At 42.4% G+C, this 11,976-nt stretch overlaps 1 protein-coding gene across 8 annotated transcripts in view; it reads left to right on the plus strand.

The window, feature by feature from the left end:
- PCNX1 (pecanex 1) overlaps positions 1–7,104 on the plus strand; it is an 89,253-nt gene extending 82,149 nt beyond the window's left edge. For all 8 annotated transcript variants that reach the window (XM_074542891.1, XM_074542893.1, XM_074542892.1 and 5 more), the window contains one exon: positions 1,514–7,104. In XM_074542891.1, coding sequence (XP_074398992.1) covers positions 1,514–1,654 — 141 coding nt within the window. In that variant the 3' untranslated portion in view covers positions 1,655–7,104. The remainder of the gene's footprint in view (positions 1–1,513) is intronic.
- The last annotated feature ends 4,872 nt before the right edge of the window (positions 7,105–11,976 follow it).

Raw genomic sequence — 11,976 nt, forward strand, 5'->3', positions numbered from 1 at the left:
CTCCAAGAGATTCTTACCACCTCTTGACTACCTGGTGACAACATTTTGCATGTACCAAATAAATGCCAGTCATTATAGAAGAGATGGTAAAACTGAGTGTGGCAGTATGGCAGTGATGAGTTTCAATCTGTGTGCAACTTTTTGCAGATACACAGCTTTTAAGAAGCCATGATATTGATGCCTGTAGTAATCTCAAAAGGCACTAGTGTTAAATTGGACAACAAGTATGTAGCACTTGGGACTTCACTGGAAAACTTTTTATTGTGTCTGGGGAGAGGATATTCCTGTTTTCATTCCATACAGCAGCATAAAAATTATATGGACACTCTTTCAAGTCAGACTTGAACAGACACTTTAATATCACACTGTTGCATCAGAGGAGGTAAAGATGCTGTGCTTCCCTGGCTGAACTGCTTGCCCTGTATCTATGCAGCATAGATCTCATGCAATGGACAAAGCTAAATGTCCTTCACCCAGTGTTAAGAGAAATTGCCAGCTGTGTATAATGAAAAATAAGTGAGTCTCTTGGATTTGATTTTGGAAGACTGTGGTTTTCTGTCATTTTTTTCTCTTTATATCTTTAGGACTCTTGAAAACTTTACTGCTGTGGAATTAGTAAAAATTAGTTTTACTAGCTTTTTAACTTACTTTGTCTTGAATTAAGGGTTCTTTTCCCACAACTGGGAAATTTGAGATAATTCTATTTCTGTAAAGCTGATGACACTTATACCCATGTTAATGGAGCATCCTTATGGTTCCTTTGGGGCGCCCAGAAGTTAAGGGTGTGTTTTTAAGGAGGCAGATAAATAGAGACATACAAGTATGAAAAAGGGACCTTCTGTCAGTCAATATCAGGCAAGATCCGTGGAAGTAGCAGATCAAAGTACCTGAGTTCTGTAGATCTAAGGAAGTACAATACAATAATTTGTAGCACTGTTTCTGAACCCCTTCTTCTTTGTAATATTTTTAATTTAAAATTATCTTTGAATAACTTGGTTTAGAAGATCAATCTTGAATCCACAGTGCATAGGTAACAAAATCCTAGCAAGAGCTTTAACTTGCAAGGGACAGTAGTCTGTACCTGACTCCTGGTGAACTGTGGTTCTGCGCTGCACAACACTGAGGTGTTTTAAGATTATTACAAGCTGAGCATCAAAATATCCCAAATCTCTATGTGTGCCCTTTTTATAGTTGCTTCTCCTTTTGGATGAACTGTTTGGTTTTGATTTGGGTCAAGTTGTTCCTACTCAAATCTAAATCAGACTGGCTGCTCTCATGGTTGTAAAAGATCTAACTGTGATTTTAAGAAGCAGATCTTCAGCAAGACTTGAATGTGCAGCTTATCTATGGGTATGCTGTCATTGAAAAATGTGCAGCTAAGTCATATAGCACCTGTATTTTTGCTGCTTTGGCCCTGTAAAGGTCTTGAGTTATCATAAGCCACAACTTTGATATGACAGCTCTCCCTGTGGAGCTTACAGTTTATTATACTTTGTTTTTTTTCCCCCCCCAGGTGATTCACCGCTGGGTGCCTTGCAGCAGAGATCCAAGTAGTCGGTCACATATAGATAAAACCATCCTGCTGGTTCAAATTGAAGATAAATATGTTGCTGTTGTTGAAACTGGAGTCCTTGAACTTGGGGCTGAAGTGTAAATCTCTCTGAGACTGAAACTTCCCCTTCTCCAATGATTCAGAAGAGAGGGGGTTCAGAAGAAGCAGCTCCCAGGACACGAAACTTTGGTCCGGTTGTAGGAGAGGACTTGAAACACAGATTTGTCTAAGTCCCTTCCCCCAAATAAACAAGTGTAAGAAATTTTTTTAAGTTGTTAGCTGCTGAAGAAACACTTGCATGAAGGATAGATTTGTTGAGACATATCTTTTGTTTATAAATTTTGTTATGCATTGCGTAATGCTTTAAATCAACAAACTTTTCAGTTCTAAGATCAGAGCACCTCATATTTTTCTAATTGTTTTGCCAAAAATTGCCATGTCTTGTCACAGAGTGTGTGGAATTCATCCACCTTATTTTAATGAAATTGACTACAAACCTTCAGTTTGGTGAAACAGTGTAAGGGTTTCAGGTGTGGCAAGAAGAGACTGAACAGATGTATAGATTCTTATTCCTTACGAGCTAAACATTAATGAGAACTGCACTAATTTTTTTACAGCAATGCACTAAAAACAACCCTGAGATTGCTGAGAACATTTATTTATATATATAAATATAAGTATATAAAATACCATTATTTAAATTGCCTTTGGGATTAATCCCCTCCCTCTCCATATACATGTTGATGGTAAGGGCTGTGCCATGGGTTTGGTTCTATGTTCTGTATTTCGTACAAGTGCATTTGCTGCATCCTCTTCACAATAAATGGTAAAATAACAAATGTGTAGAAAAGCACCTGAGTGTATCCCTGTGCTACATCAGACTTTATTGTGGTGGCAGTGGTACCTCAAGCCTGTACAACACATCTAGCTTTAAAGAGGGCCTCAATATGACTTTCCATCTGTCTTCCCTTCACTAGCCTTGGCTACTTTGCTTCTTTACACCCAGAGCCGGCTGTGTTGCTTCATGCTTCATTGTCTCTTTTCTGGCAAACACAGTGGTTTTAGTTTTGTAGTGGAAGGTGCAGGTCTATGATTACTTCACATATGCTTGAAGGTTTTTTTTTATTTTATACAATTTAAAAAGAAAAAACAGTAACAACTTCCCAAACAAAACAAAAAATAGAAAACAGTAACAACTTCCGAAACAAAATGAAAAAAGAACCCAACAAAACTTGACTTCTGCTTTCAGTGATCTTTTATAGAAGGCACAGCCCTAAACTTGTATCACTTTTACCACCTTGCCTTCTCTTTCCCTTTAGTCTTCATTCTTTTCTATGACTTGAATTTTATTTTCTGTGATTATATATTCTATGTAAGTGTAATTTGAGTATTTATAACTGTGAAGTTGAATTATTCATGTGTTACATATCTTAGGTTTTATTGTATTTTTTTAAAAGTGTGTATTCAGGGAAACAAGTAACTCAGAACTATCATGGGAGTGTGAGAGGGAAACTGGTTTGTTCTTGACTTGCAGTTCCTATGACTCACTTTTCTTAATCCGTAAGAAAGAAGTGTACCTGTTGTGATTGTTTCCTGTTTCTGACCTGTAATTATATAGGACTCTGTGGGGAATTTGCATACAGTTCTAGCTTTTGGGAGCAGCCATCTTCTTCCCAGTCACCTCCACTTCTTTATATGTGTTGTAATTAGAAGAGACTTCTGATATACCACAGAGGTTATTATAATTAATTCTCTGACATCAGAGAAACATTGTCCATTATGTACCTAATGCAAGAGTGAAATTACATGGCATAAGAAAAAAGGAAGAAACAGCTACCTAAGAAATGCTGGTATTCCAGCTCAAGTCACTGTATGCCATCTGGCCATGAAAGGGTAAGTCTGTGTGCCTGGTAGCTACTCAGTTCCAGCTACTGTTCCCAGTGAATGATACTGGGACCTTGCTTGCATCATAGACTATGCAAACTTGTCCTCGAAATGCTGTGTATCCTAAAGTTGCATATTACTTTTCTCTTTATTCATACATGGTCCCATTTGATCATGGTATAAATGCACAGATCTGCCACCCTTGAAACTATGTGGAACAGCAAAATTCCTTATATGTATCACATTATAGAGTAGTTGAATTCATCTCCTGCATATATGAAAATGTGCTACAGAAGATGAAACTTCTGTAGCGGTCTGGTAATGCTGCTACCAGGAACAAAGAAAATGTATATGTTTTGAATTGAAGGCCTTTTAGTGAAGATTTTGTTCTAAGTCCTTCCCTTCAGGTAAATACTTTTAATTAATTGATACCTTTAATTAATTAATACAGGTTTTCTGTATCACTAGGAACATTGCTTCATTTAAAAGGGAGAAGTTTGTTTGAAAATAAGCCCCTGTTTGACGTTAGTTGCACAGGGTTGGTTTTTTTCCCCCTTGGACTGAAGCCTTGAGGTAAACAAATTACTGATAACCAAAATATATAGGTTAGATTTTTTTGCTTTGTTTTTTTTAAAACTGACTGAAAAAACTTTTAGTATGTTAACCCTGACTGAACAATCTCTTACTCTCTTTGGGGTAAGGTAAGGACAATGTCCATTGCTGGTAAAAGATGTGATAGGAATTAATGGCTTGTTAATGTGGAAATTTTAGTGCATATGTGTATCTGCCTGGAATTAGATTGGCAAACAGCAGATAGAGAAAGAGAGAGATTTTTTTTTAAGGGCAAAGAGAATTAATGAATATTTCTATTTTTTATAAAACATAAGGCTTTTGGTATGTTGACTTCAGGAGATGGATTTTAATGTGCACAGCTAACAGGTTAACATTTTCTTTCAGGTATTTGGCTAACATCTTTTGTGAAGCCATTCACATAGTGCTCATACCTATTCCAGATCTGCTCAACAGCAGCCACCTAGTTGAAATTTCACTCTTCCATAAGGCTTTGGAAAATTAACTCTAAACATTTTCCTGAACTCATTAAGATTCATACGATTGTATGTTGGTTTGTACAGAGTTTATCTTTGGTTTCTACTGTGTAAGTGACACAAAAATATTTTTCTTCTAACTCAGAATCACACAGAATTAACTAGGTTGAAAATGATGTTTGAGGTCATAGAGTCTGACCTATAACTGAACACTGCTTTGTCAACTACTAGACCATGGTACATACGAAGTGCCACATCCAGTCTTTTAAATACCTCCAGGGATGGTGACTCCACCACCTCCCTGGGCAGCCTGTTGCAATGCCCGATCACTCTTTTTGTGAAGAATTTCTTTCTAATGCCCAGCCTAAACTTCCCCTGGCATAGCTTAAGACTGGGTCTTCTTGTCCTGACACTGGTTACCTGGGAGAAGAGATCAGTCCCCACCTGGCTACACCCTCCTTTCAGGGAGTTGAGAATTGTAGGGGTTCCCCTGCACCTGCTCTTTTCCAGGCTTCACATCCCCAGCTTCCGCAGCCTTCTCATAGGATTTGTACTCCAGACCCTTCACCAGCCTAGTTGCTCTGGTCTGGATGCATTTCAGCATCTCAATGTCCTTCCTAAACTGGGGGGCCCAGAACAGGACACAGCATTCAGGGTGGGACCTAACCCTTCTGAGTACAGGGGGATGATCTCAGCCCTGGTCCTGCTGGCCACACAGGCCAGGATACCATTGGCCTTCTTGACCACAGGATAGACCTGTCTTTGGAAACCTCTGTTCTAGATAAAAGTTATTTCATCTTTTGTTTTATTTTCTTGGCCTTTGTCTTGATGTGTAATATTTTTCTGCTGTTGTAAGGATGGAAAAGATGGGTATTTTCAAATTAGTCCTGTCAGTCCAAATTGAATCTTACCATAGAGCAGAATGTTTTGGTTCTTTCTAGACTTTTATGAAAAGTCTTAAAGATGTTTGCTTTTACTCTGTCCCCTTGCATTGTGATATTCTCTTGCCATAAGAACATTCCATTTAAGTCCTACTGTTGTAGCTTCCAGGTAGACTCCAATCTATTTTCTTTCTTAGATTTCTTTGGAGGTTGTATCTATGTGTACATATGTAAGGACTTCTCCCTAAAACATTCAGTTGCAGAAAAGGGCTTGAAAACTCTGTTAAGCAGATGATGTCATTAGTAAAAATGGCTACTACATGATGTTTTAAAACCTTTTCTCATTTCACTTCTCTGTGAAATCTTTTAAAATGTTCTGACTAAAAAAACCAAAAACTTAGAACTGTGTATGTGGCACCACTGATGACACCTAGACTTCTGTGCTACTTGCAGTGGATGATACTAGTGCTGGATTCTGGGGATCTCTCTCATGATCCAGCTTGTGTGAAATGGTTTCAGAGTTTGGGGAAGATGATGATGATGATGTTTTCTTGAGGTATTTCCATGTAGGCTGAGTGGTCCTACAGCATGGGACATCTGGCATGTTTCTGAGTGGTGATGTCAGTTTTCCAGTCAAGTCATCACCAGTCATTCCTCATCCCATGGTCACAATGCCTTTGGGAACTGAAGAACTCTGAGAAGCCTGGATGACTGGTGAGATGAAGACATGGCACAGGTCTATGCCTTTGGCAAAAGGCTATAAAGCTTTGTCTGGATTTGGGCAAGGGGGGGAGAGATGCCTTATGATTGATTCAGGTTTTTCTGATAATGCACACACCACCATGCTACCTAGGAGTGTAGATAACACAGACACTGCTTTAAAGACCTTTCTCAATTACAGAACTCTCAATTCACAAAATGGAGCTGGATAAATTGCATTTCTTACCATTAACAATATTATTCAACTTATATTGGATTTGGGGTTGTACCACCACAGGTTTTATGTACTTAATTTTATTAAGGAATTTTATACCTATTATATAGGCATCTATTCTTTTCTTGTCTGGCTTGCTGTTTGATATTCTAATGCAGTACATTCAGTGGCGCTGGACTCTTTCAGAAATTATACTGGTAATTCCTGGTGCCTTAGTAAAAAAGTGGGTACATAACACCTTGGTGGAAGGTAAAGCATGTGACTTGTTTCACCCCAGCATGATATGCATATTTCTAAAAAGGTGATTAAGATGGCTGCCCCAAAAGATTTTGGGAGTATACCTACATCACTTGGTCATGAACATTTGAATATGAACAATTTTTATGACTTCTGTTATGTACAGTTTGAATAGATAAGCCCAGTACACTTAGGCCACAACTTTGAAAGATGGCAATCAAATAGCTGGATATGTAACTTCTTACACAGATGCCCTTGAAAGCCTGACAATAGCTGCTGGTTAGGAAATGGAGAGGGGAGTACAGCATAAATGAGAGGATGGCTTTGGTTTTTATTGGACAATGAAAATATGTATTGCCTCTACCAGCAAAAGGTTACCTTGCCAGGGATAGGGATATATGTACCTGCGTGTCTGTGAGTGTGTATGTGTCTGCGTGTGTTATTGGAAACAGCCTGTAAATATTGTAGCTGTTTAAAATGGAAAAGGCAGAGAGTTTTTTGCAACGTGTTGCAGCAAAAGGACAGTACTGACAGTGGAGAAACACTGAGAAATAAAAGAACCTTTTTTCACTTGTTGTCATTTATTGCACAATTACGTTCTCTTAAGATGTCATTTTCACAAATTCCCTATAAGGACTGTTTTAAGTTTACTCAAATAATCCTCTAATGAAGGATTCTCTTGTTTAAAAATTGTCTTTTGTAGATATGCAAAGAATAACCTTACCTATTGCTGTTTTACTGCCAGCATCATCCCGGTTTCCATGCTTTTGCATAACAAAGTGTCACAACCCCTCTCTTCTGCAGTTAAAATGTTTTGTCTTTGTTGAAGCATTTTCTCTATCAGTGATTTCCCTTCTCTTGAATGTTTTTCAAAGCCCGGAACACTCTTTGTACTCTTTGTCCTCAGTAATTTTTCACTCATCGTACTTTGCTGGGGTACACCTTACCTAAAGTGGTTTAATCAGTCATTTCTAATTTTCTGCCATCCTGGATCTGATAGCCAAGTGTGGCTTTGGGTGGAGTCCTCCTGATGACTATGTTTACATTAAACACACTTTGATACAGTGATGCTAGTTTAAGAATAGTCAGCTGCTGTCTGTCCATTCCCTCAAATATTTCACACTTGTACAGAGACAACATTATCTTGCACCTTACAGTTTAAAAGATCACTTCTAACATAAACAATGGTGATTTGGAGAACTCTGTGTCTTTAAAGATTGGGTGTTTCCTTTGTATAAAACCTAAACCAAGCATCTGCTTGCCTGTGACACTTGACCTGTAGTTGAATGAGAGAGAAGAACATAAATAGAGCAAGTGTTCCTAAGGAAAAACAACTTTTATTTTTTAATGTGAGCAAGTGAGTCTCAAAAGATTAGAAGTTTTGTAACTGCTGTGTTTTTGAGGCAGCTGAGCTTTCAGCTGACAATATCAAAAAAAGGAGGAGCAGCACTTCCAGACTGCTGTAGGGCTGGCAAAGGCTAAGATTGTTGCTGTAGTCTACCGTTTCTTGCTGTTGGTGTCAGCAGATGGCCTGCAACTGGTAAAAGTTGGGGAACTGGAGCCCTGGTTAGTGGTTGGAAGCTATTTCTTAGGGAGTTTGGCCTGAGAGAAATCCAGTTTGCTTTCTCCAAGACAATGTATCCCGGTGCGCCTATCAAGGACCTGGGAGCAGTGTCTTTGCTTCTACAACACACACTTGGTCTGGGTGAGTGGAATGCCTATTGCGTGGCTTCCTTGTATTGCCAGAGATGGTCCTCTATCCTATTTTTACCTGGATTTTCTATGACTCATAATTCTCATGTAGAAAGATGGTGCTTGGGTAGTGGCACTTTATAGGTCTCCTTGGTTGAATCAGTGGATTTTCCTCTGTTCCTCAGAAAGTGGTTTGTGTTTCTCTCCGAGCTCTTGGGGCAGAGCCCCGTGACTTGGTAGAGCGCTGCTGCTGGGGTGGCTCGCCGAGCTGCCGGTGCGAACCCGCGGCACCCGAGCGCTGCTCTGCCGCCTTGGAGCTGCTCCTGCGGAGGCTGTGCCGTGTACCGGGGCTGTGCTGCTCCTGTGGGGGCTGTGCCGTGTCCTGGAGCTGTGTCGTGTTCCGGGGGCTGTGCCGCGGAAACCGGCGCGGCCGGGTCACGGCGGGGCGGCTGCGGCCGGCAGGGGGCGCCGGAGAACGGCGGGCCCGGTGTGAGGGAGCGGGGCCGGCGGGCGCTGGGCCTGTGCGGGCAGCGGGCGCCGTGGGAGCCGCACCTGCCTTTCCGGCCGCTCCTCTGCTCCCGCCTTGCTTTGAGGTTGTGCTCCCAAAGATGCCGCTTCAGTTCCCACTCTCACCGCAGCATCCAGCTGTTCCCGCTAAAGCGACCGGCGAGTCAGCGCAGCTGGGCCGCCCCGGAACCTGCGCGGCCCCGTGTCCTTTCCTCTGCACAGGAGGGAGCGATGGATGAATGAATTTGTCGGTTTAATTTTTTTTTTCTTTTGCACTATTTCATAATGTCTATTGAGGTATCACAAAGAAAGGAAGACACCCACCCGCCTAATTATTTTCTTTCACGTCAGTGATCCCATGACCAGGGGGGTAAGAAGAGGGGAAAGAAAAAGGAAGACAAAGATATTGGGGAAAACACAGATAAGGAAAGAGAAAGACCACTTCTGACTCTCCAGAAGCTGAAGGAAATGGAGGAGGCAGACCTAATATAATTTTTCAGCCTCTTTCTAGTAATCACCCTATGTCAAAGTGAATCAGAGATGAACTCCTCAAAAGTGCAAATTAATTTTGATTGTAATTCTGATTTAGCAGACATCAGTCTTAGAAATCACTAAAAAAATCATAATGGGCACCTTTCTTTTACTCAGTGTATTGTATATATTATGGTGCATTGTCACACTCAGGTAAAATTACAAATTACACCTTGGTTTAAAGGGCACAGTGTTCTTACCCCTTTGTGATGCTGGGAATGAAATAGCTGTTGGTTCCACATGTGGTTCGTAGGAATGCATGTCTAAATCCTGCAACCTGAATAAGTATCCGTACTGCAACTGCAGTAGAAATGTCAGCTGAGGCTCTGAGTAGCCTCTCCTGTTTGTTTGGACCTCACATCCGTTCTGCTGTGGCAGGCATTGCACGATGGCTCAGAGCAGTGTACCGTGACCTTGCACAGCATTCAGTGTCTCTTTTTTACTTCAGCTGTGGAAACAAATGCTTGGGACCTGGGCACTTATGAAGCTCTCCTGCAAGCCTACCTGTGCTGTCTGAAGGTGCCAGAAAAGGCAGGCAGGAGATTGTTGCCAGAAAGTCAATGCTGTCTTTGTAGAAAACAATTTTTACCTTGCTAGTGGAGCACATTTTACATGTCCCAGCAGTGGCTGACAGGGACAGAGAGACCTTAGTGATGTTCCCCAGCAACAGGAACTGTTCCAGCCCTCCTCCTTTTCTCATCGTGGGAGTATCAGAGGTTTGGAACAGACAGCTCCCCCTCCCTGCACTGTCATTGCTGTGGTACATTCACTTTTTCCCTCTTGTACCACTGTGTTTACCAGCACCTGGAGCAGTGAGCCCTCTGTGCTCCCTGTGCTCCCTAACTTCCTCTGAGGGAGAAAGCCAGTACCTTTTGCATCCTCTGTTTTTGCTGGCACGTTTGCAAGTTCTGCCCATCACTCAGAGGTGTGGAAAGCAAAACTGGTAGCTTGTCCCTCTGCAGGCAACAAGACAGCAGCTGTCTCTGGAAGAAGCAGTGCTCAGATACATTTAGGGCAATTATATACCACAGGCTCATGCTTCTTGTCATCCCTATTTTTTTCTACTAATGGAGAGTTTAGGTCCATCAGTGTTGTGTACATCTACAGTGAGACTGGGCTTGTTTCATCCCCTTGATCTGCAAAGGCCTCCATCCCAAGATCTCTTTCTCAGCCATGGTAGAGCCTGGAGCTTCTATTTCTTACCTTCTCAGGGTCTTTCCTATGAATAACAAGGTAACCTCCTTGCTGCACCCTGGTCTTAGTGCTCCTCACTAACCTTTGCCTAAGGCTTGGAAACCTCCGGGTGGTAGCTTCCAGCAGCACTCTTGTCTTTTGTCACTGAATCTATGAAAATGATCCCTGAAAATGATTCTTGACTGTGGCCTGGGTGATCTACTTTTCTGGTACCTTACATGAGCTTCAAAACCATCTGTTGTGCTCTGACCAGCCCAGTCTTGTGGAAGGGGTGTTGGATCTACTAATCTCTGAAGGTCCTTTTGCAAACCAAGCCATCCTATGATGCTACCCCACACAGGTACCCAACCAGTACAAGTTATCCAGATGCAAGCTCTCAGGTGGCATCTAATCCTTATCTGGGCTGGAGAGTCCACACAACATCTGGAAGACCTGCCCATGCAGAGGGTGCCCATTTGACTCAAATATCACCAGCAGAGATACTTGCATAAGATGTTAGTGCTGTCTCTTCTCACAGGTGCTGGCTTCCTCAATCCTAATGCACTCTGCATTATGCCAAACTGAAAAACAAGGATGTCTCAGACCTCAGACATGGCTCCCTGTGAGCTGGCAGCAGGAAAATGGGCTGGCAGGCACTGTGGTCAAGTGTGTTGATGGGCAGGCCAAGCAGAGGGGTCTGGGGGGAGGTGAATACGGTATGTGCAGCAGTGGGGTGGGACAGCAGCAGGCTCCCTGGATGGCAGTGAGCTGTACCTTACCTAGGTACTTCACCTCACCACCCTCATCGTAAAGAATTTCTTCCTAATATCTAATCTAAACCTATCGTCCTTTAAATTGCTGCTCTTCCTCCATTCACTAGGGGCCTTGTTAAAATGTCTCTGTCTTTCTCATTAGCCCCTTAATACAGTGAAAGATGAAGTACCTGCTGGGTGTGAGAAGTCAGGGGCTTGAGACATCAGAAACAGCAAAGCTGATTATCAACTAAGCCTGATTTCACACAACCAAGTGGGACTTGCCTGAGGGGTGATTCAGTGAAATGGCAGCCCTGTACATCTCTGCCTGAGCCTCACCACCCCCTCAGCCTTGCTGCTGTAGCCCCTTGGAGCGCTGGGTGTGTGCTGGATGATCCCAGTGAGCGCCCAGGCCCTGCAAGGCCTCGCCTGGCGCGGTGCAGCGTGTCGGGAGAGCTGCCAGTGCAATGAGTAACTGGCTGGGAGCGTGGCCCTGCCCGCGATGGCGAGTTTGTCTGTGCCTGCTGTTACACTGCTCAGCTCCATAACTATTTTCAACTCAATTGATTTCCATTATGGAAAACGCGTTCCCCGAAGGAGACGGCAGCGGTGATGCGCGGTGGTGCAGCAGAGCTGGGCTTCCTCTTGGGCATGAAACACACATGTAAATACGTATCAGTGTCAAGTCTGGGGGAAGTGGTGCTTTTTCCACTGTTGTTCTAAGCCCAAAAGCCTATGCTTACCCTTTTCTGTGGCCAAGGAACTGTCAGCACCAGGGGGAAAAGGA

The sequence above is a fragment of the Zonotrichia albicollis genome, chromosome 6 (genome assembly GCF_047830755.1).
Source record: "Zonotrichia albicollis isolate bZonAlb1 chromosome 6, bZonAlb1.hap1, whole genome shotgun sequence".
Classification (NCBI taxonomy): Eukaryota; Metazoa; Chordata; class Aves; order Passeriformes; family Passerellidae; genus Zonotrichia; species Zonotrichia albicollis.